At 44.2% G+C, this 25290-nt stretch overlaps 2 protein-coding genes across 2 annotated transcripts in view; one reads left to right on the top strand and one right to left on the bottom strand.

Annotated features, from left to right (window-relative positions):
• The window catches only part of b4galnt3b (beta-1,4-N-acetyl-galactosaminyl transferase 3b), an 85798-nt gene extending 75045 nt beyond the window's left edge, over positions 1 to 10753 (top strand). The window contains exons 15-20 of the mRNA XM_042335226.1: positions 2909 to 3210; positions 4672 to 4825; positions 5414 to 5486; positions 6977 to 7130; positions 8285 to 8411; positions 8740 to 10753. Coding sequence (XP_042191160.1) covers positions 2909 to 3210; positions 4672 to 4825; positions 5414 to 5486; positions 6977 to 7130; positions 8285 to 8411; positions 8740 to 8848 — 919 coding nt within the window. The 3' untranslated portion in view covers positions 8849 to 10753. The remainder of the gene's footprint in view (positions 1 to 2908; positions 3211 to 4671; positions 4826 to 5413; positions 5487 to 6976; positions 7131 to 8284; positions 8412 to 8739) is intronic.
• A 3440-nt stretch (positions 10754 to 14193) lies between these two features.
• LOC103181886 (toll-like receptor 2) lies at positions 14194 to 16850 on the bottom strand. The gene has a single exon (XM_007898660.2). It carries the CDS (start codon positions 16848 to 16850, stop codon positions 14436 to 14438), a length of 2415 nt encoding a protein of 804 aa, XP_007896851.2. The 3' UTR covers positions 14194 to 14435.
• Between the last annotated feature and the right edge of the window lie 8440 nt (positions 16851 to 25290).

Raw genomic sequence — 25290 nt, 5'->3', positions numbered from 1 at the left:
TCATTCCAATCAGTTTATCTCGTCAATAAAAAGAGCACTTGGCAGTAGTGATGATATTTGCTCTCAAAAAATTTCCGGCTGCTGAGGGAGAAATAAACTTGAGCCTTAGATTTCCCAACAAAGGCTTCATTTAAGTGTTTATTCCTACTTACCAGGCAGTGCTGTAGGCTGTAGTCATTGAATGCAGTGGCTTTCAGTGTTCATTTGTATTAATATTGAAACTAATATTCAATCCTGACCTGAGGCACATCAAATAGACCCTCAGTGTCCCGTTCTCACCCACTAAGCAAGTTTTGCAATGTGTGTGTGTTGGGGGTGGGGGGAACCTAAATAATATCTAATGCTCATTGCTGGCAAGCATTTATGGATATTTTTGTTGAAGATAAAGCAATCTCTCTCTCAGCCTTTTCCTGAATTGATTTTTTTTCAATGCTTTTTCTGCTGCTTGTTTTTTTTTTTCCTGCCTCCCTCCTCACCATGCAGCCTCCAAACCTTTTTTCTTCCTTTTAAAAAAAATAACCATTTAGTGTTGATGTAAACCAGTTAAGAAATTAAGGAGAACTCGCAAACCTCCAGTTATATCAGTGTGAATACATAGCGAGCGTTAATAATTCAAACACATGTGCCACCCAATCACCAACATGTGTCCTCTCAGAGGTGCTGAAGACTCAACACCATCTCCAGGCTGTGTTATAACCTGGCAGAGTGCTGAACTGTGAGGCTTGTAGAGTTATATGGAATGATACAGTATAGAAACAGGCCTTTTGACCCAACCAGTCCGTGCTGGAGTCATTACCCCACACCAGCCTCCACCCTTCCTATACCCAACACCTATACATCCCAAATCCCTTCTCCCTCATGTCTGCAGGTTTTCTCTGAAATGCTTTGTGCTTTTTGCTTCGACCACATCTTCCGAGTTTAGGAGGAACTTCTTCACCAGAAGAAGTTGCACATTCACACCGCTTTCTGGGTGAGGAAGTTCCTCCTAAACTCATAATAATATTAATAATAATCCTTGCATTTGATATTGCGCCTTACTATGACTTTGAGACCTCTCAAAGCGCTTCACAGAATATACTGTAAAGTAAATTGACTGCATATTTTGTGGGTGAAATGGCGGCATGTGAAAATATTCTTGTGGGGATGGGGTTGGCTCAATGGTCGGTCCCCTTTAATACAGTCGCAGCCTCCATGCCAGCATCTCCTCCTTCCTCACCTTGCAGTCTTCATGCCAGAATCAAAGGTATCCCCCCACCTCTTTCTTTTCCTCACCACATAGACTGAGCAGTCCGTCAAAGAAGTTGGGGCAGCCATCGTTGAACCTGGCATGGAGCCTCCGTGGGGAGGAGGCAAGCAGCCATTTATTTAGCCACAAACACACACACACCTAATGAGTGAGCTGTAGATAGATTTGGGGGGGAGGACTGAGTCTCCTCTAGCCCTCGACACCCCCGTCTATACCTAAAGTGTCTGTTAGATATACCACTTATATAACAACAACACATTGCATTTGTATAGTGCCTTCCATGTTGGGAGGATGCCCCAAGGTGCTGGACACTCAGTGATTTGGACCCAAGCTGGGGGTTGGGATCAGGAGGGGTGGAGGGTAGGGAGGGTAGGAGTAGGAGGGAGGTTGAAGGCACAGTCGAAGTGAAGGGTCTTGAGTCATGCCTTGACGGAGGGAAGGAGCAAGGCAAACGATTGTGGGATAGCATTCCAAAGGGTGGGGGCAGAGAGGCTGAAGGCCGTTGGTGGGGCACTCTCCCCAATGCTGACGCCCAGCTCGGGTCCGAAACACTGACTGTCTAATGCCTTGGGACATCCTCCCGATGTGAAAGACGCTATACAAATTTAATTTTGTTGTTGTTGTTGCTGAGCAGAGGGTGCGGACAGGTTGATATGGTGTTAGCAAGCAACAGTAGTAAGAAGGAGAAAGGTAATGGAGGGAATTGAAGGCGAGGATGAGGGTTTTGAACTCTATCCTCTGGGGGATGGGGAGTCATTGGAGCTGAGCAAGGGTGGGGGTGATAGGGTCATGGAGCCTGGTGCAGGAGAGGACACAAGCTGCAGAGTTCTAGATGATTTGTAGCTTGTGGAGGGAAGAGTTGGGAAGGCTGACAAGCAGGGAGTTGGCACAGTCGAACCTAGTTGTGATGAATGTGTGGATGAGGGTTTTGGTTGCCTGAGGGGAGAGGCAGTGGCAGAGCCAGGCGACATTGCAGAAGCAGGGGAAGGCAGAGCAGGTCATGGGACGGATTTGGCGTAGAAACGATAGTTGAGGGTAAAACAGGATGCCAAAGTTCCGGACTGGCTTAGTAAGGTGGAGTGTGCATCCATGGATGGTGATGCTGTCAGTGCCTGAGGTGTGAAGGCACTGACGGGAGCCAATCAGGAGGGCCTCGGTCTTGGTTGATGTTCAACTGAAGAAAGTTAGCTCTCATCCAGGACTTGATGTCTGACAGACATTCTGTCAGGACAGCAGTGATCCTGGAGTCAAGAGTGGAGGCACATACATGTGGAAGTTGATACATGCGGAAGTTGATCCCAAGTCTGCGGATAATGTCACCAGGAGGGAGAAGATTATATTGATGTCCTCATTTTGAACTCGTGAACAAGTGGAAACAGCCCTTCAATATCAGCCTCGCGAGAACCCTTTTCAGAATCTTAAGCACCTTGACCGGTTTCATAGTCTAGGCTGACTATTTTGAAGCTCCAAATTCGGACTGAATTTCAGAATTGTCTCACAATTCTGCACGAGGATAACAGGTTAAGACCAAGTGGAATTTTAGTCTTGCTTGCCTGCACTGGAGAGGTAAAAGCAGAACTGCACGCCAAGCGAGCAATGGCAAATTGAATGTGGGGACACTTTTACTGTTGGTTTTAAAACTATGATTTTGTTGTTTTATAGAATGTATACACTTCAGCAAATAATAAACATTGAAAAGCGTCTGGACCGCGTACATGGAAGCCGATACCTCATTGAGCTGGAGCTGCTTGACAGTGAAAACGCAGTGCTGAGACTGTCAGAGTACATTTATGCCCCCAACTCCAAAGGCTACCGGGCAGGTGACGATGAGGAGTGGAAGATGAGGAATACTTTCAGGAACCAAGGTCGGCAGCTCAAGGAAAACCAGGAAAACATGCCTCTCTTGTGCATGCCAACCGGATTCACATGGACGCGGGATGCAATGGTTCATTTTGTGGTTCCAGGTAAAGCAACTGTGCACTTCAGTGTTGATGGTGAAGCTGTCGAGGAGTAGACTGATAAGCAAGCCTGCAACACCTTCAGTTGACTTTGGCATGCGAGCCACTGATAAGGGCTATTCTTCATGAGTCTCAGTGAGGTGTATGAGCTTTTAAGAGGGGATTAGATGAACATCTGAAAAAGGGGAATTGTAAACATTTATGGGGAAAAGGCAGAAGAATGGGAGTAAAGAGCCCAGAACAGACATAATAATAATAATCCTTGCATTTGATATAGCGCTTTTCACGTCAGGAGGACGTCCCAAAGCGCTTCACAGAACACACTGTAAAGTGAATTGACTGTATATTTGTGGGTGAACGCGGCAGCCAATTGCGCACAGCAATGTCCCACAAACAGTCGTAGATTGAAAATGACCAATTTAATTATTGTTTTTGGTTTTTGAAGGGATTATTATTAGGCGTGTGGAGTAAGGAAACTTGCCCAAGGTTTCGCCCTGCCTGGAATTGAACTAGGTCTCTTGCTTGCAAAGCGAGCGCTCTTACCACTGAGCTACAGGACTCCACAAAAAAAGAGGTGGTCTGGCACCGGAAGCGGCCTGGCCTAGCGGGTGGGCCGGGCGCACTGCTCCCCAGGGAGGGCCTCTCACCGAGCCAGACCCCGCGCACAGACGCCTAATGGACCACATGGCCTTATTTCTATAGTTCTAACTAGTATTTTGACATTCACTTAAATGCTAAACCCTTATTCTCTTTTGGTTAGACCACACAGGGTCTGACACATGCGGAAACCCATTACCATGCTTTAGAGAATCCAAACCAGACTGAGAATTCCACATATGTATGCCACCTACACATGGAAATTTCTATGTCTGAAATGGAATGCACACACTCGCTCTTGAGAGACGCCCTCTGTTTTACCTAATTCTGGAGAGTTTAAGGCGTAGGTTGGCAAGAGCCAAGGCTTGGGGACCCTAAAGTGTACAACGGAGTGTCTGTCGCTGGAGCCTAACCAGCTTGCCATTGAGAACACTGTCTGGCAAGCTTCCCACTGCTTGTCTACACTGTTCGGGCAGTGGTGGTCAAACTTTGTGATCGGCCAACAAAATACATTTTTTTTGATTGAACATTTCTTGATTTATGCCATAAATCAAGAACTATTCAATGAAGAAAATAATGGAGACATGTAAACAATCGAACATGGGACGTACCCAGATAGACTTGTGTGAATGTTTGTGGGGGCACTTCTTGACGGCCTTGCAGGCTAGAGGTTGGCCACATTGGGGCTTCGGCTTGTAGGCTTAACGGGCCGAGTGGAAAGAGCTTGCTCCCAGTTAAGCCCTTCATTCATATAGAGGAGTGTTAACTCGGGGTTATACCTGCTGCCTTTTGTATAATTCGCTGTGCAGATAAAAGAAAGCCAGATTGGCAGTCCAGTGTTTGACATTTGTGTATGATCTCCCCTCACAGTGAAAAATCAAGCTCGCTGGGTACAGCAGTTAATTTTTGACATGGAAGAGTTGTACCATGCCACTGGGGATGAGCACTTCAACATCATCATCATAGACTACAGCAGTAGTGATATGAACGTCGAAAAAGCCTTAAAGCATAGCTTGCTTTCCAGGTAGCTACAGCTTGTGTTCCAATTCTAATTGTTTTCTCTCAGAGTTATATATAGCAAAACATAAGAACCTTTACTTGCTGTTCAGCATGAAACAGTTTCTCCCAAGTAACCACAACTCAATAATACTAGAACCTTCTTCCAAAATACCCATATTAAGCAAATTTTTTTAAAAAAAATAATTCCTTGTATTTGATATAGCGCCATATCACGTCTTGAGACATCCCAAAGCGCTTCACAGAATATACTGTAAAGTGAATTGACTGTAAATTTTGTGGATGAAACGCAGCAGCCGCGGCACACAGCAGTGTCCCACAAACAATCGTGAATTGAAGTGACATTTATTATTTTTTTTAAGGAATTATTACTCCTAGAAAAGCAATCCGCCAATCGACTAACAACCAGGTTCCTACTTACTGCTAGGTAAACAGGCATGTAGAGTAAGGAAACTTGCCCAACATTTCATCCTTCTGGAAATCAAACCCAGGTCTCTTGCTTGCGAGGCGATTGCTCTAATTACTGAGCTACAAAACTCCATGTCTGACTTATGTGCATTTTCTTGACCTAATTTGTGATGTATTTTCTGGACAGGTATCAGTTTGTGAAGCTCAATGGAAATTTTCAACGCTCAGCTGGTCTGCAGGCTGGAATAGACCTAATAAAGGTAAGTGCAGAAGGATGACTCATTTGGTAACACTCTCATTGAACTCAGTTGATAACACTTTCTCCTATGAATTAGAAGTTTGTGGATTCACATCCCACAGTGGGACTTTTAGCTCACACTTTAGGCTAACACACCAATGCTGGGAAGAGGTTCTCAGAAGTACTGTCCTTCGGATGAGACGTTAAGCTTCAGAACTCTGCAGCTCGTGTACTGTCCCGCACCAGGCTTCGGGACCACATCACTCCCACCCTCGCTCGCCTCCACTGGCTCCCCATCCCCCAGAGGATCGATTTCAAGATCCTCATCCTCACCTACAAGGCCATTCATGGCCTTGCTCCCTCCTACCTCTCCGACCTACTATCCCCCTACCTACCTGCCCGTACCCTCCGTTCCTCTGGCTCCGGTCTGCTCCACATCCCCCGCCCCAACCGCCCTACCATCGGTGGCCAGGCCTTCAGCCTCTCAGCCCCTAGGCTCTGGAACTCCATCCCCCAGTGCCTTCGCCTCGCCTCCTCCCTTTCCTCCTTCAAGGCCGGTCTCAAGACCTTTCTCTTTGACCGTGCCTTCAGCTCCCCTCTTGACTCTCTACCCCCTCCTCGCTCCCTCCCTTCCCCTCACCCTGACCATTTCCCCCTTGCTTGGGTCCTGACCCAACTTAACAGCGCCTTGGGACGTCCTCCCGACGTGAAAGGCACTCTATAAATGGAATCTTGGTGTTGTTGTTAATGCTGAAGATCTGGGGGAGCAAAATTTCATCATCATAATAATAATTCTTGTGTCCTTGCAGACAGCCATGAAGTGAATGGCCAATTTTATCTGTGGGTTTGTTAAACAGAATAAAAGTAATAATAATCATCACAATAACATTAATGCTTGCAATTGGTATAACTCCTTATCACTTCGTTGAGACGTCTCAAAGCGCTTCACAGAATATACCGAATATATACAGAATATAGTTTCGGAGGTGATGGAAGGCGGTGCCAGTTGTGGCGCGGATATGAGGAAGAAAGGACAGCTCAGGGTCGAACAGATCCCCGAGGTTCCTGACTCGCTTTGAGAGGTGGAGAGTGCAGCCTTGGATGCTGATGCTGTCAGCGCCTGAGGTGCGGAGGCGCTGACGTGAGCCAATCAGGAGGGCCTCAGTTTTGCGCACGTTGAGCTGAAGAAAGTAGTCTCTCGTCCAGGACTCGATGTCAGACAGGCAGACTGTCAGGACATCGGTGGGCGTGGAGTTGAGGGTAGAGGAGGAGAGGTAGAGTTGGGTGTCATCTGCATACATGTGGAAGTTAACCTCATGTCTGCGGATGATGTCACCAATGTGGGAGCATACAGAGGGTGATCTTAAATAAGATTAAGATTTTGCTTTTGTGTAAGGGTTGAATGTGTTTATAAATCAAATGACATCCTGTGGAAATCACCTAAGCAACTTGGTCTCGGTGGTCACTGAATGCACCAGTAATTTGTGATGTTTCCCTCATCCTCTATTACAGGATGACCACAGCATTGTTTTCCTCTGTGACCTGCATATGCACTTTCCTTCGAGTATAATTGACAGCATCAGAAAGCATTGTGTGGAAGGAAAGCTGGCCTTTGCACCGATAGTGATGAGGCTGAATTGTGGAGCTACGCCTCAGGAACCAGATGGTAAGCCTTGAAAGCCTGGTAAACTAGTGAAATGAATTTTCATTTTAGTTCAAAAGGAACTTGGGCGTTTTGTGTGGTAGGATTTATATATATATATATATATAAAGAGAAGGAAGTTCCTCCCCATGTCCTGGCCAAAAAAAAACCTAAAAAAGAACACAGTCACTGCACTTCACAGTAAATCTTGTGAAGCTCTTTGAGACATCCTCCTGATGTAAAAGGTGCTATATCAAATGCAAGCATTGTTAGTATTATTGTTATTATGAATCCTAAAATTTTAATGCAGTGGAGTGGGTAGCATTACAAGTGGCCTTGAGTTGTTGCCCACTTAATGCAGTTTTTAAAAATGTCTCACATTGATAAAGGTATTGCAATGAAGGTTTTGTAGCTAATGCCATTGCAGGAAGTGCAAAAGTGCGACCAAACTAGTGCTTGCAAGTAATTCGACAGTAGTATCCATTTGCCACTTTGTACATGCTCGTTTCGCAAGGGAGAGGATCCGGGTTCGATTCCTGGGCGGGGCGAAACCTTACTCCAAGCGCCTGTTTACCTAGCAGTAAGTAGGAACCCGGTTGTCAGTCGATTGATAGATCGCTTTGTGGGATAATAACTGCCCCCCCACCGCCAAACAAAACAATATTGGCTGCTACATTTTGCCTACAAATATACAGTCAATCTACTTTACAATATATCTTGTGAAGTGCATGGGAGACATCTCACTGACTTGATAAGGCACTCTGACAAATGCAACAGACTACGACGGCAACAGACTGGGAGGAATGAAGCTGGTGCTCCAATAGAGCTAGGTGAGAAATCCGCTCCCTGTAATCCAGCACCTGAATCTGTGCAGAATAATGAGCTCTAAGTTAGTAGGTTACATGCGAAATGATCTTGCACTAACTCAAGTATATCTATCGGCAACAGTATCACTGTCATCTTGACAAAGTAACTTCAGAAAGAGAGGAAGAGCATATCTGTCATCTTATCCTCGACCTCATGGTATAGTTAGGAGGTATATTGTGATTCTGATGGTAGTGACCTGTTTAATAGGAAATTATAGTGTTTTGGTAACTCATCTTCTTTCACTAAGTGTAATGCATCTATCCATCGGAGCAAGATGTCACTTAATTAATTTCACTTGTTTGAACTTGTAGGCTACTGGGAAATGAATGGCTTCGGCTTACTGGGAATCTACAAGTCTGACCTGGATAGGATCGGTGGGATGAATACAAAGGAATTCCGAGATCGCTGGGGAGGAGAAGACTGGGAACTGCTGGATAGGTAATGAATTACGGCAAAGAAATATCAAATCATTTTTTAGGATGAGCATAAAAATTTTAATTGGAGTCTGTGCTGGTTTCCATTATTTGGATTTTTACCTCCAAATTTTGTACTCTTATCTCTTAGTTGTCTTCTCTTGAAGGGCACAGATGGTGCTGAGTACAGTTCCATTAGACCAGGTCTTCAGCACAAACCCTCGGGCCAGCTACCTGTAAACACTGGCCTTCAGTCTACAACTCCTCCATAATATGACAATTCGTATCATACATTCCAGTGTTTTTTTTGTACCAGCCTTTTCCTGATGACTTCCATTCTTTCTGATTCACAGGATTTTCGAGTCAGGTTTGGAAGTTGAGAGAATGTATATGAGGAACTTCTTCCATTACCATCACTCCAGACGTGGGATGTGGAATAGAAAGCAAATCAAAGTGACGTAACAACGACTGTTGCAGGTCGGGGCTCGCACACATTTTCTCTGGTCATAAGATTGGGATTGGCCTGTCTTAAACCTACTGCACTACAGTCCTCTGTGTCACCTGGGTCTGAAGACAGCCAAGCTGCTGCTCCACCTACTCAGGCTACTACAATAACTGGTTTGGATCTTCAACCCAGGTTTAGGATTTATAAGGAACCTTCTCACAAGCCAAGGATTTGAAGTGTTGGATGAAGAGATTCCCAACAAAATTTTTTTATATTTTTGTAATTGAAGAAAACCATTGGTCNAAAAAACATTGAACTTTATAGTGATAAGATTGTTTTTTTTTGTTGCCTCTTTATCTACAAAATACAAGGTCACTACAATTTACACTAAATCCTGTGAAGCGCTTTGAGATGTCCTCCTGACGTGAAAGGCACAATATCAAAGGCAAGAGTATTATTATTTTACATGTTGACTGCTTCAACTGGAACTGGACTATATCATAGTACAAGTAAACTTGAATAGCCTGTGATTGATTGTGTTTTCTATATATATATATATATAAAAACGAAGGAAATATGTTGCCACATAGGACGAAATAGAATGGCAACATATCTTGGAACGTGCATTGTGCTGTGTTGAGAACATGATACCCATTGGCATAGGATCTTAGATGAGAAGATTTTCTGGCTCTTGTTGATCTGCTTTTGGCTTACCTGTGGAACACCCCAAGAGCCAAACAATTGGTTGGTGCTTCTGCCCTGATCAAATGTGTCAATTAGCAATACTTTGAAAGCCACACCTTTCAGTGAAATGCCATGCCTCGTGTGTGTGCAGACTCTTGGAGAAGTGCAGATTAACAGGGAGCATTGATTGATCATGTTTTAACTCAATAAGGACTCTTTTTTTAAAAAAAGCGTGCATGTTTTATCGAAATGAGACCAGGTTCAGTTCGTAAATTACCTTTTTTTTCTTACTGATGCTTCTCGTTATGAGTTCATTGAGGGATAGTGAAATTTGGCAAGGGTTCAAAAAGTGAGCTTCTTTTTCTGCTTTGCACACAGCTGTTCTTTCCCAGGGTCGATCCGATCACTAGAGTAGCCGTTCCTAAAGTAGGCTTCAGAATAACAAGGGCGTGTTGAGGCTGATCTGATTCTCAACGCCATGTCATCCACATGTGTGTGGGTGTGTGTTGTGCACTTGCCCACATGTAAGACCTGAATCACAGGGCACCAATTCAATATATTGTGTGCAAAAGAACCTAGAATGAGACACTGCACCTTTGGGATACCTTTTTTTAACCTGTATTGACCCGGTTTCTTTGCAAATTACAATGCTTAACACATTTGTGTGGAAGAGTTTGCTGAGTTGCTAGGTTGATTAAGCCATATTTTCTGCTGCCTGCAGTTGTGCACAAAATACCTTTTGTGTCTTCTTTTCCTTTCTGTACAGGAATAACTTAATACCATTGGATGCGAAAGAATCGTGGACCTGTATTTATACTTGAACGATTTTGTTTTTTGGTTCCTGCTTACACGGGATAAAAAGATTAGTTTTGTCAGTTTAACCAGTGGAAAGCAATTTTGCTGCACTGTTTGGGTACCTCAACTACGGGTCTTAAAAGTTTCAAAACGTAGTCATTTATTTTTCTATGGATGCAGATGTGGGAAAATTTGGTACAAATCAAAACATATCGTGGGTACTTAAATTATGTAAGAAACCTCTAGGGGAACATTTTAACTGTATTAGAACACTTGAAACCCAAGCCCTTTGAAGAGGGTCTTATGCTAGATTTCTTTGTTTCTTTAACTGTACCTGTACAGTGTAGTGTGGCCTTGAGAAAAGGCTGGGTTAATGAAGGGTTAATGATTTCTGTGAAATTAAGTTGTGTATAATGGTTTTGCAAATAAAGATTTTTCTTGGATTTCTGTACTTGCTGATCACTTGAGCTGGTTTTGCTTCCTTTTCTTCTCTCGCCCTGGCCACCAGAGTGGCCACGCAGTCACCCATCCTCATCTTCACTTTTAAAGCCCCCCACTCTCTTGCTCCTCCCTACCTCTGCAACATCATCACACCATCCCAACTTTCCTGCTCCCTCCCGCCTGTTCCACTTCCCCCACCCTGCCAGCCCTGCTCACCCCACTATTGTTGGGCGGCCCTTCAGCTTTTTTGCCTCCACCCTCTGGAAATCCATCCCTGAATCCCTCCATCTTGCACCCTGCCTTGCCTCTTTCAGGGCTCGTCTCAAGACTTTCCTCTTTGAATGTGCCTTTGGCCATCTCCTACCCTTCACCCCTCTTGATTCCAACCCCCAGCTTGGGTGCCAATCTTTAACTGTCCACCCTTTGAGATGTCCTTCCAAAGCGAAAGGCACGATATAAATGTAATTTGTTGTTGTTTTTGTTGTCACGCTCCTCTTCTCTCCATCAACTGCATGGCAAACTATGCAAACTGCACGAGTTTGCAACCAGACTGAAGCAAAGTGACTTTCAGTAACAGGATTGAAACCCACTGTAGGGCAGTGTCCATGGAGATTTCCAATCATCACCTACTTTTATTTTTATTAATATTATTAATTTGTGTCCAATTTTTTTCTATATTTTCTCATGCCTTTCTGTGGTTGCACAGCCGCTGGTTGCTCTCCAGTTCCCTGCCCAAGTGACCGTTGTTTGTGGTGTTGAACACGCACTTCACTGTAGAGCTGCCCGCCTACCTGGGTGCCACACACACACGCACAACCAGTAGAGGGTACTGAGGAGACCCCAGGAGTAGGCAGCCCAGTGCCAATTTAGCAACCCCGCTCAGCCCAGCTGAGACCAGCAAATGCTGCACAGCCTGGGATTGAACCGTGAACCCTGGTCCAGTGAACTGCAGCTCTATCCACTGCAACATTGGGGCTGACTTTTCATTTTGGTTTTAATGAACCACAATCAAAACTTTCCATTCGTAAAAGGTATATTTACATCAAAAATTCAGAACATCTAGAGCCAGGGCATTCAACAAAAAAGCAAACATTTTTTTAAAAAAAGTTAAACTTTTTTTCACAAGTGTTGCGTGGTTAACAATCAGATCCTTTTATGTGTGCAACACCTTTACTGTGTCTTTCAAACATAGGAAGCTACCGCATTTGGCCCATAAAAATATAGTCAATTTACTTTCAATATATTCTGTGAAGCGGGTTGAGACATCTCAACGACGTGATAAGGCGCAATATCGAATGCAAGGATTTTTATTATATGCTTTCACGGGATTGCAATTTTATTTGAATGGTTCTGCTACCTTCTTTTACACACGCTTATTGCAAGAGCTTTTAAAAAGCAGCTTGATGCTGTGGCGGGGGTGCAGTGGGGTGGGTATTCTGGAGGGGTAAGTTCAGAATGGCCACAGGGACTTTTTCATCCAGACCAATCTTGTGTCATCTTGTGAGGAACCTCAGGATTGTTTGGCTCTGGCCTGCTATATGATGTGAAAGTGATGGGACAGCAATGGGCATGTTGCAGCAAAATATTCCTCGAACAGGTTCCACTTCCCCAAAATGAGTTTATTTTAAACTTTAAAAAAAAACCTTAAAGCAACAATACGAGCTCTAAGGTACTGTAACGGGCTTGCATGCTGGTTTTAGTGATGTGGTATTAGCTGCTATTGGAAATGAGGGAGCTGTATGTAAGTGAACTTTTTAATCAGTTGATGGCCCAGTGCCTTTATAGGTTGGGAGGCTGCCCCACCCTTCACCTCCGTCCTCTAAATAGTCCTCTCTATTGGGAGGTCATTCAGAACTCCTCTAAATAGTCTTCCCTGTTGGGAGGTCATTCAGAACCCTGCAGCTCGTGTACTTTCCCGCACCAGGCTTCAGGACCACATCACTCCCACCCTCGCTCGCCTCCACTGGCTCCCCATCCCCCAGAGGATCGAATTCAAGATCCTCATCCTCACCTACAAGACCATTCACGGCCTTGCTCCCTCCTACCTCTCCAACCTACTATCCCCCTACCTACCTGCCCATAACCTCCGTTCCTCTGGCTCCGGTCTGCTCCACATCCCCGCCCCAACCGCCCTACCATCGGTGGCCGGGCCTTCAGCCTCTCAGCCCCTAGGCTCTGGAACTCTATCCCCCAGTGACTTCGCCTTGCCTCCTCCCTTTCCTCCTTCAAGGCCGGTCTCAAGACCTTTCTCTTTGACCATGCCCATTTCAGCTCCTCTCTCGACTCTCTACCCCCTCCTCACTCCTTCCCTCCCCTCACCCTGACCATTTCCCCCTTGCTCGGGTCCTGACCCAACTGTACAGCGCCTTGGGACGTCCTCCCGACGAGAAAGGTGCTCTATAAATGGAATCTTATTGTTGTTGTTGTTGTTACCAGGTGGTTGAGGTAGAAAGCTGGGAGCCTATCCATCCGTAGGCCACAAAGGCCATGTGGTTAAGTCAGGCTTTGCAGAGAATGCAGTTGAGTGTGAGGCTGTTGGAGATTACTACAAGGCATAACTACTGGATCGGGGTGAGGGGAGTGGACTGTGAGTGGAAGTTGGTGTAAGAGGGGTTGTAGGACACTGAACACAAACACAGGTAACTGCACCTCTCTAGGTGTGTCAGAGGCAGCAGATCTTGCCAGATTCTGACAGGGCTCCTGTAGACGGCTGAGGTTTTCCTTGTGTTAATAAACTGTGATCAAGTTCAGCATCTGTCTGGCTCGAGTGGTCTTTGTACAAGAACAATCGCTAGCGGTGTGACATGGATTCCTGGGAAGCCACAATGCTCAACTCGGGCAGGTATACGTGCCTTTGTGTTTTTCCAGTACATTAATAATTCCTCGTATCACCTTAAGGAAATGATGATCTTGAAGGCTATTAAATATGTAATAATGAAATTCAAGACAGGTGTTGGTATTTGATTGTTCAAAAGGAGTTAGTTGGACAAAAGAGTTTTGCTCAACCGTTCTTTCCGCTAATGTCTAATTCCCAACCCCCAGCTCAGGTTCAAATCCTTGATGTAATTTTTTGCTGTTTTTGTCCTGAAAATGCTCAATTCCTTTTTGCCCCTTCTACTCTTGCTTGGGTATCTTTCGGTACATCGCCCATGTGTCCATTGTTTAAGCGTGCATCGTGGCAGTGAGTGCCGGCTGGCTGTTCAACCATCGGCATCATCACAACCAACAATGATCATAGCTTTGCTCAACTCTTCAACAACATGTATGGGGGATGTCAGGATAGTTTTCAGGAGGGAGCAATTCTAGCTTTCAGTTTTTGTTCCCCCTCCCGACCTCTCCTTCAGAACCCTCGGGTGCGGTGGCCATTTGTAGCACAGTCGGCTCAGTTCACCTAACTCAACGTAGGCTGGATTTGTGACTCAAGACCTGATCTGTATCATCAAGTGCTGCATCAGTTGGTGCTTTTATCAACTGCACACATTTTAATCAATAAAATCTCATCCTCTCTGACTTAGTTGCGTCTTACATAAACACATTTCTTGCCAAAACACAATTAATTTCCGATTGTAAATTGCTAAATGTAGAGTTTTAAGACTGCTGATAAAGTTGTATAAGATATGCTGGCTGAAGCTCCGAAGCAGGGGATGACCCTTTGATCACGAGTACTGAGGACGAGGATTGACGTTAAGCAACTATAGATTTGTTTCCAGTTTCCAAAATCCCTTTAAGATTCGACCAGAAGATCTGCTGCTTCTGGGCCTCTTGTGGCCATTCCAAGTAGGTCTTTCTGTTCAGGAGTTTCCGGAGTTTGACAAACTTTCTGGGAACTGAATTTGAAGGAATGGGTTCGAGGAGGACGAAAATGATGGAGTCCTGCTGGATATTTAGAGATCTGTGCTGGGCAAAGTAGAGCTCATAGTGGCACCATTCACTTTTCACAAACTGCTTCGAAAGCACAAAAATGGTCTTGTAACTGTTCTCAATGCAGTTGATGATGTTCTCTATGACCAGCTGTCCAGGAGTGAAGTCTCTCTTATGTATGCATATACGGAAGGCTGCATTTTCCAGTGTAACGAGTAGGTGGTCAGTTACCCACACAGAATCTTCTTCACTATATGATATAAATGCATCAAACTGATAAATCGGGGTCTCCATTTCACCGGATTTGCGACTTTGGGATCTTTTGACATGGATCCACATGCATAACATTCTGAAGTACCACACAGCGTCACAGCAATAGCATAGAAGAGCTAGAACAATGCACATGAACACTCCAGTGCCCACTCCGATCAGTGCCTGAAACAGTTGGTTGCATATAATGATATTGGGATTGTAGGTAGCCAGGGTTTTGCCCGCCCAGTTAGATGGATAGTTGCAGGTATATGAATCTGGCCATTCTACCAACAGGTTCTTGTCAAATTTGGCTGTGAACCAGTACATATCACAAGTGCAGTATAAGGTATTGTTCCCTGCATTCAGTTGACGGAGCTGTGGAAGGCCTTGCAACATGTTTTGGGAAATTATATTTATGGAGTTGAAGTTGATGTACAATGTGTGAAGATGAGCAGCTTCCAGGTGTGAGGGTAACTGCTTGATAAAGTTACCAGTCAGGTAGAGCTTTGTTAGACGTGGCAATCGAGATAAGGCATCACTGGACAAAGCATCTATCTGTGTGTAGGAGAGGTCGAGCACCAGGAAGTATTTGGACAGGCAATTGAAGACCGTGTTCCCCAGAGGATTGTGACTGAGGATCAAAGTGGTCATTTTTGCAGGCCACGAGCAGGTATCTGGGTTATCAATACTATTAAAGCTCAGATCCACAGTGTCCAGCACTTTCATCTGATGCAGTTTGCTAGAAATGAAACCGAGGTTTTTGAATTGGTTGTGACTCAGGTTGAGTTTCTGCAGGCTGGGGAAGACATTGGTATAGTTACATCTGGATCTCCAGAAACCAGTGTCATCCAGGAGGTTATTGGACACATCCAGAACTTCCAAAGAGATAATATCAGGCAGCAGGTTGCAGGGAGAAATATTCATTCCACTATGAGAGAACTTCACGTAAGCGATGTGCAGGAAAAGAGTCAAATTGATATAAATCAAAGGATAATTATATTGGTAGTGGGTTACACCATCAAAAATAACAGACTTCATCAGGCTGATACGGGTACTCCCATTCACTCCATTAAAATAAATACCCCCAGTGTTGTCGTCATATGTTATGTTTTGAAAAACAAGAACTTGAATATTTGACTGACCTAACTTGGGAAGAATGTAAGTAATTAATGAGCTGCTTATCCAGCTATGGGTGAAGGTGAGTTTTTCCAAAGTATTAATGTCTGAGAGCCCTCGGAATGGATCAATGGATTGGTTACAATCCTTTGAGGAGAAGTAGCCAAGTGTGATGTTTCTAACCTTGGTCTGATTCAAATCCCTCAGCATGGCAGTCAGCATTGGAACTTTGCCACAAAAGGACATGTTTATGGACAGCTCTTCCAGCATTTGGAGCTGTACCAAAGAACCTGCTTCGTATTTTTGTAGGTTCACCCCATTGCTAAATTTTACAACTTTCAGTGTTACATTGTGCAATGAAGTAAAGTCTTTCTTGTTAATACATGGTGCATGGGGACTTCCCAAATTCAGAACAGTCATTTTCTGCAGCGTTGCAAAAGTATTTCCCAAGCTGTAGCTTCTGTACAGATTGCCTGAGATGTCAAGGACCCTCAAACCCAAAACGTATCTCAATGGCAAGTATGGGATTGTCTCCAATAGATTGTGAGAGAGATCTAAAATCTCCAGGTTTGAATTCATTTGAAAGCAAGCTTCAGAGACAAACCGAATCCTGTTGTTAGACAATCGTAGGAAGCATAGGTTTTGAAGTAGCTGCAAGTCCACATCATTAAGGCTTGTCAGATTGTTGTAAGAAAGATCCAAGTACTGTGTGGACTCTGGCAGGTCTTTTGGGATTTCTTTCAAGTGCTGATGTGAACGATTGATCCAAACCCCCTTTTTTGCACATGATGGCATTCCCCAGTCTTGTGATGCAGTCCATCCCATGGAGGAATAAAAGAGCAACCAGAACAGGCAAGCCTGGTAGGACATCCTGCTTTATAAAAATAAAATAGAACATAAACAACAATTTACATGTATATAAGCACCTTCAAGCCCAGGTAGTGTCTCGGGACTCTGAAAGTCCTAATTTTTTAATTTCTTCGTAACTGAGACATCCCCAGTAACATCCACCTGACTGAAATGCACAGGTTAGTCAAAGAGTTCCTCAAAGTGGACTTGTACATTGCAGTGATAAACACATTGTATCAAATTTCATTGGAAGCCACTCAGAAAGCTATACTTCTGAATGTACAAACAATCTGTGCTTGCGCTACCTAACGATAAACAGAGAATCTTCTCAAGCCTCTTTTGCTAGCTTTGTCTTTATTATTTACCATAATAATATAATATGTTAATATAATATAATAATAGTTTCGCCCACAAATATACTCAATTCATTTTACAGTATATTCTGTGAAGACTTTGAGAAGTCTAGAAGACGTGAAAAGCACTATATCAAATGCAAGAAATTATATTATAATATACAAGGCAATAATATTATATTACCATTCTGCTGCTGCTATGTCGCTCAGTTCCTCTTATTCTGTAATTGTTCACCTTTTGTAAATATTTTTCTTTCCTTGCTAAAGTTGTGGACCAGTGTAATTGTCATTTTTCCTGGGTGAGTGGTGCAAACCAATTCCATTTCTGGAAGTATTGTAGCTAAAACCTGATCCTACGCTCACCCAGTTTTCATCCTGTGGATTCCTGTAGCTCAGTGGTTAGAGCACTCGCTTTGCAAGTGAGAGACCTGAGTTCAATTCCAGGCAGGTCAGGGCGAAACCTTGGGCAAGTTTCCTTACTCCACACAGAGCCTAATAATAATCCCTCCAAAAAACCAAAAACAATAATTAAATTGGTCATTTTCAATCTACGACTGTTTGTGGGACATTGCTGTGTGCAATTGGCTGCCGCGTTCGCCCACAAATATACAGTCAATTCACTTTACAGTGTGTTCTGTGAAGCGCTTTGGGACGTCCTCCCGACGTGAAAAGCGCTATATCAAATGCAAGGATTATTATTATTATTATTATTATCCTCTAACTATAATCACTGTATAACTCTCAGTACAATGATTTTACCCTTCCATATTAGTCCAGGGAAATAGTTATCTTAAGATTGGCTAACGTGTTGATATGACTCAGTACAACATTTATATAGCATCTTTCATGGTGGGAGAAGTGCTTCACACTGTTAGCTCGGCACCCGAGCTGAGGAGATGGGAGATGGGAGCTGAACAGGGTGGGGCGTGGAAAGATAACTGAAAGAGGTTTGTCTTGAGCCGGCCTTTGAACATAGGGAGGGAGGCAATGGTTGAAAGCCTGCCTGCCAATGGTGGGGCAGATTGGCTAAGGGACATGAACCTGTCTGTGCACACTAAATTGCACATTTAGCCAGTGAGACTCCAAATTGTTAATGAAAATTATCCAATGCCTTGAAACGATTGCTTTCAACTTGTATGCTTGGTTTGAGTGGCACTTCTATAAACATTATGCAATGAAAATGTATGCAATATGAGCTAGCAGACCTCAGTGAACTGGGTGACAATGTACACATTATGTTGCAGCTCTCTAATCTTTATCTTATCCTTTAGTCCTGTCATTGTGGTAAGATTGATTGGTAAGATTACAGTCACCGTTCTAAACCATTTCAGTTTAATGCATCCAGCAAGGAACAGAATGAACCAAAAAAGCATAAGCTACTAGAGAAGCAGAGAGCAAAGGGGACATAAAGCTGAAAACATGCACTTTACCAATGTTTCCATTCACTGAACAAGGTCCAATGCCCAAGAAACCAACTTAACAGGCCATTAGGATTTGGTTACAAAATACACAGTCAGACTACTTTACCGCACAGTATATCGTGTGAAGCTCTTTGGGACATCTCGATGATGTGATAAGGCACTGTATCAAATGTAAGGATTATTATATTGGTTGGATTAAAAATAGGTTCAAAAATCATACCTGAAGGTTATTGAAATGTTGAAGGCTTTGCAGGCGAGTCCCAGAAATGTGACTTCTTCCAACCTTCAATATCAAATTATTGATCCATTCACAGATTCCAAAGCTTGCTACAGAGCTCCATTGTTACAAGTCAAGAAATATACTCCTTGCTGATCATTTTCTCTCTTTATTTAGCGTTCAAAACCACACTGAGTCACGCCCATCGCTACAAGTTCGCTCCCCTTTTGAATGCTGTGCTCATCTGTCAATCAAATGCCTTAACCACACTTATCATATCATACATTTTTTATAAAAAATGAATTTGCTGTGCACAAGTTAGCTGCTGTGTTCCTTCACCAAATACACAGTCGATGTACTTCACAGTAAATCTGTGAAAGAGCTTTTGAGACATTTCGACAATTATTATTGTTACTACTATTATTGCGTCAAGATCCTCACACACGTGTTTAAATCTCTTCACTTCCTGGTACCTCCCTACCTCTCCGACCTTCTCAGTCCCCAATCCATCACTCGGTGGCTCTGCTCGACTGGCATCAGCCTCCTGCTTGTGCCTCGCGCTCTCCGCTCCACTATTGGAAGTTGTGCATTCATCCACTACGCCTCAAAATCCTGGAACACTCTCCCTCAATCCCTCCGCCTGTCCCCTCTCCTTTTTCAAATCCTGCCTGAAACCTTCCTTTTCAATTGTGCTTACGGTCACCTCCGGGCTCGGAGTCAGGCTCTGCCACTGTTAAGCACTCTGAGACACTATCCTGCAAGGAGGCCGCTATATAAGTGTAAGTTGTTGTAGTATTATGTGGAATCTTGTCGTGTATTGTTTGGAGCAATCGCCTCACAAGTGAGAGGATCCAGGTTTGATTCCTGGGCATCACTCAGCATCAGTTACATTAAAGTGCAGGTTATTGGGTGGTTGAGGAGTTCAGAACCACAGGAGTGAAGACGTTGATGGAAGCCAAAGAACATGTCTTCCGTCTTGCCGACATTCAGCTGCAGGAAATTGGTGCTCATCCAGGCTTAGATGTCTGTCAAACAGGCTGACAGGACATCAGTGGACTGGGAATCACAGCTGGATGAGAAGTAGATTTGAGTGTCACCCACCTGTATGTGGAAGTCTGCGGATGACATCGCTCAGAGGGAGCATGTAGATAAGGAATAAACGGATGCAGCCTTGGGGTGCCCCACAAGTGACCGGGCGGGGGTAGGAGGAAAAACATCCTGCCCTCTACATTAACCTCAGTGGTTTGAGCCTGAAGTTACTGTAGTTCCCCTTAGTTTAAGAAGTAACATTAAAAAATCTAATCTGGGGCATTATTAGATGTGGTTCCCTGCAATATTGAAACTTTGATGAAATACTGTTGGTGAGACTTTCTCTTCCGCACATTTCAAAGAGAAAATTACATGGACTGAGATTAGTGGTTAAATCCACTTCCTTTGTTTGTTCTGACCTACCCAACTCATAAATGTTGCAAGCTTGATCCCCTTCTGGTCTATCCTTTGCTTAGCACTCACTCTAAGTGGTAAGTGACATAAAATATGTCATTTGTATTTTAGGAGAGTGTTGGTCACATCCAAAAACATAATTTGCACAATAGTTGTAACAAAAAGGAAAGGTTTATTTTAACAAGGAAGTTCTAACTCTGTACATCAGCCTTCTCCAGACTCCCCTCTCACATTCCCAAGCCCCCAGCTTTATCCTGGGGCTCAATTATCCCTTAGGGCTTTTGCCTAATTATCACGTGTAAAGTCCAGCCCTTTACACGTCGGTTGATCGCCAATAACCATAAAAGGCAAGGGGGAGGTTTATCCCCCTGTCACAACATTGAAACTAACAAATATTAAAACATAGTTCCTTGTGAGTAATTTCTAAAGACTTATCTGAAAATTGGAACTGACTGCTTTCCTCATTCTTATGTTTTTATTCTAAATCTTTTGTGTAAGTCTTTCAGAAACAGTAAACTAGTGGAAACAGCTCTCATCAAATAATAAGAACAACAACAACGACAAGTTGGATTGATATAGCCCCCTCCATGCCGGACGCAGTCTCAGAGCGCTTCGCAGCAACGGATCCTGGGACCTAGCCAGGGGGAGAGGGAGGAAGGTGACCAAAGGCGCGGTCAAAAAGAAGGTTTCTTCAGCAGAGACCTGAAATTAGGAAGGGAGGGAGTGAGGCGAAGGGAGTGAGGAAGGGAATTCCAGAGCCTCGGGGAATAGTGGCTGAAGGCACGGCCGCCGAGTGTGGAGTGGAGGACTCGGAGGACGAGGAGGAGGCCACACCTGGAAGAACGAAGGTAACGGGTACTGTCTTGAGGAGAGAGGAGGTCAGAGAGGTAGAAGGGTGCAGAGAAGTGGAGGGACTTGAATACAAGGGTGAGGATCTTGAAATCGATCCTTCTGTCGCTTCCCTTTACATTTGTGACCACCTAATCCTTTACCAAACTGCTCGCTTCCTCTGCTCAGCGGGCTCCGGCCTGCTTCATATCCACGCCTTGCCCGCCCCACCATTGGCGGGCCTTTTGCCACTCTGCCCCCACCTTCTGGAACTCCATCCCACAGTCCCTCCGCCTCGCCCCCTACCTTACCTCCTTCAAGACCCATCTCAAGACACTGCCTGTGCTTTCGATCACCCTCCTTCCCTCCTGCCCGCCACCCTCCCCAATCCCGACCCCCAGCTCGGGTCCGAAACACTGAATGTCCAGTGCCTTGGGACATCCTCCCGATGTGAAAGGTGGTATACAAATGTAATTTTGTTGTTGTTGCTTATTATATTTTCTTCTCGTAATCCTCAAGCACTTTCTCCCTGTAGCAACTTTTCTTGATAATACTGTGATTGATTTCCGACAAACCTTCCTCTGCTCTTCACAACTTTCAAATGGGTTCCCCCTCTCCCTCCATTTGCACTGTATTGAAATCTAAACTAATCACATTGTCTCCTGCTCTTAACTCTGGAGCTTAAGACTGGAAGTTCTTACTACCATAGGTCTTCCCTTCCTCCTCCAACCTTCAGGCTATGAAATCACCATTTGGTTGAAGCTCAGCCACTATAACAACAACAACTTGCATTTATATAGAGCCCTTCAAGCAGGTAGTGTCCAAGAGCGCTTGACAGTGGCGGAGCATGAATCCGAGCCAAGGGGAAAGGGAGGTGACCGGAGCTACGGTTGAACAGGAAATTCTTCTGGCGCAACTTAAAAATGGGAAAAGAAGGGACAAGGCAGAAGGATAGAGGAAGAGTGTTCCAAAGTTTTAGGGTGTAGTTCAAGCACTCCTAGATGCTACCCTGAGTGGAGGGCGCTATATAAGTGCAAGTTGTTGTAGTAATGGCTGAAAGTGTGGCCACCAATGGTGAAACAGAAGGCACGGGAGACATGCGGAAAGCCGGAGCCAGTTGAGTGGAGCCAGCGGGTTGTGGGTTTGGGGGTAAGCAGGTCAGAGAGGTAGGGAGGTGGCCGGGCATGAAGGGATTTGAAGCTCTGCCTGTGAGGAGATGCTGGATTTCAGAACTCTGCAGTTCGCGTCCTCGCCCGCACAAGGCTCCGTGACCCCATCACCCCCACCCTCGCCCGGCAGCACTGGCTCCCCATCCTTCAGAAGATAGAATTCAAAATCCTCATCTTCACTTTCAAGACCCTCTACGGCCTTGCCCCCTCCTACATCTCTGACCTGCTGACCCCCTATCAACCTATCCGCTCCCTCCACTCAGCAGGCTCCAACCTGCTCCACGTTTCCCATCTGACCCGCCCTACCATCGGCGGCCGGGCTTTCAGCCTCTTTGCCCCCACTCTTTGGAACTCCATCCCACAATCCCTTCGCCTTGCTCCCTCTCTTGCCTCCTTCAAGGCACAACTCAAGACCCTCCTTTTTGACTGTGCCTTCAGCCGCCCTCCTTCCCACTCTGTCCTCCCTCATCCCAATCCTGCCCCCCAGCTCGGGCCCAAAACACTGACTGTTCAGAACTGGTGTGATGGCGTTGTGACTATGTGGCTCATGTTGGCGTCTTTTCAACACTTTCAAAGATTGGCTATGTCCTGCAATAAAGGCTAGATTTATCAGATGAAAGTGTAGCTCATCTGGGCTATGGTAATTAGTAGTGAAGAATCTGACCTTATTGTGGCATATTCTGTTTTCAATGGCTGTATGAGTAATGTATATCGACTCATTCCAGAGTGACAAGGCCAACCTTCATCCATATTTGTTTCACAGAAGCACAGTGTGAGGTACAGTGCGATTAATACATTTTTGCATTTGATATAGCGCCTTATCACGTCTTCGAGACATCTCAAAGCGCTTCACAGAATATACTGTAAAATGAATTGACTGGATATTTTGTGGGAGAAATGCGTCAGCCAATTGAGCACAGCAGTGTCCCACAAACAGTCGTGGATTGGGTGACCAATTTATTATTATTATTTCTTTTTGAAGGAATTATTTCCCCCGGGCAAGAGATCCGCCAATTGACTAACAACCAGCTTCCTACTTACTGCTAGATAAACAGAGGTGTGTGGAGTAAGAAAACTTGCCCAACATTTCATCCTGCCAGGAATTGAACCAGGGTCTCTCGCTTGCAAGGCGAGTGCTTTAACTACAGGACTCCACCAAAGATTCTTTGGTTAATGTGTCAGTTTCCCTGAAGCTTGGGGGATATCCATAGTTTCACATCAACCACGAGCACCATGAACATAACTGGTTAGCCATCTGTCATTTACTGGACTGACTCCACTATGAGGAAACTGATGACTTTTTTTTATTGTAGCTGCTTTTACCCTGGTCATTAATAATCTGTGTTGCAATGTTTGAAATATAGCTGTATTTTGGGCAGTGCTATTTTTCTCCAATGACTAAACTATAGCCAGCATAGGCACAATGAATGTGATTGGTTTCCTCCTCTGCTGAAATTTTTACAATTGTGAGATATTAATGGCCTTAGCAAAAGTGCAGCATATGTGTAATTTTGGATTCTAGGGGCACAAACCTGTTCTTGTCACATTCTGACAGGAGCAGGTTATGTGAGATCCTACTCTGTGTAAAGGGCACAATATAACTATACCTACCCACTTATGTTGACATGTTCGGGACCGCTGGAATTTTGCCGACTTAAACAGACAAACAACTCAGACATATGCACTGTGGTTATAAATTGCTGTAGCTTACAAATTGCTGAATTGTTTATTTACATGTATTTGAATTAAAATGCTGTAACTAAAAGCATTTATTTACATCTATTTTGTATATAATGCTGTAATTAGAAGCATTAGAAGTACAAGGATTCGTACTTAATTGAAAAGGACTTTAGGTTGTTTACCCTAGTACAGGGTTACCCCTTAATGCAGTCAGTTTTGGCGGGAATGCACTTGAAAAATGAGGAGGTTTTGTCATAAATACGAATTGTAGTCCTGTAGATTTCCTGCAGATAGGCCTTCCACTCTTCGAAATAAGACATGTCGGCAGACTTCCCCTCACAGCAATTGTTTTTCTACACGAGACCTTGAAGTGACTGAACCACCCGTCGTTGATGGTGATATTTTCCATGCCTAGCTGATCGGCAAAAGCCTGGCCTCTCGAAGAACAGTTCACCATCGATTATGATTGTGGAATTTTCAGTGAGTTTTTCATTAAACCAGATTGCTAATGCATCCTCAACATCTTCATATTTTGCCGTTTTTCTTTTCTTTATCTGTGACGCATATATCCTTGCTTTGTTCTCAGCCTTATGTGTTTGGCAGATTTCAACCAACATTGTAGGGTGTTGTGCTTCACAGAGAAGGTTTCACAGACTTCTTTTCTGAACTTTCCATTCTCAAATGCTCACGATATTTATCCTCCAGTTTTTCAAGTCAAGTTTCCATCTCACTCCAGTCGTGGTATCCATTTGTGGTACACAGTATAAACAGCACTCACAGCACAGCTATTTTATAAGCCTTGTCACACATAAGGATAAGTGCGAATGACACAATGTACGTTGGGCTATTAGGAACTTGAAAAATTTGTCGGCATCAGCGTGCCGAAGTTTATGTTGATGTTGACATACGGGTAAATTACACATATGCAATATTTTTTCGTCCTAAGCAGTGGATGTGTCATTAAGAATTGGTTTGAGATAAGCGGGTAGAACGGGATAAGCTGTTGCTGTTGTGCACATTATTAGTGATTCAAGGCATTTCTGCCTTCAATATAATTTTAAAATATTCTGATGCCATCTAGTGGCAAAGCATGATCAACCTGTAATAATAATAATAATCCTTGCATTTGATATATTTAATATAGCGTTGCTTGTGATTAGTTTTATTTTATTTGCGTTCCCACAGTCGCCATGCCTGCAGGCTGAAGGAGCCCCTCTGATCGCTCGGTTCCCAGTTTGACTCCCGCACCTGACCTGAGCTAACCCCTCCCAAAATACCCCCTCTCTGACTCCCCACCCTTCGTTACTCCAATTCAAGCCTTCTCTCCTACCGCCCTCCCCATCTTCTCTC

Source organism: Callorhinchus milii, unplaced genomic scaffold (genome assembly GCF_018977255.1).
Source record: "Callorhinchus milii isolate IMCB2004 unplaced genomic scaffold, IMCB_Cmil_1.0 Scaffold5, whole genome shotgun sequence".
Classification (NCBI taxonomy): domain Eukaryota; kingdom Metazoa; phylum Chordata; class Chondrichthyes; order Chimaeriformes; family Callorhinchidae; genus Callorhinchus; species Callorhinchus milii.
Note: the sequence above shows the minus strand (reverse complement) of the source record. Positions and strands in the feature narration are given on the sequence as shown.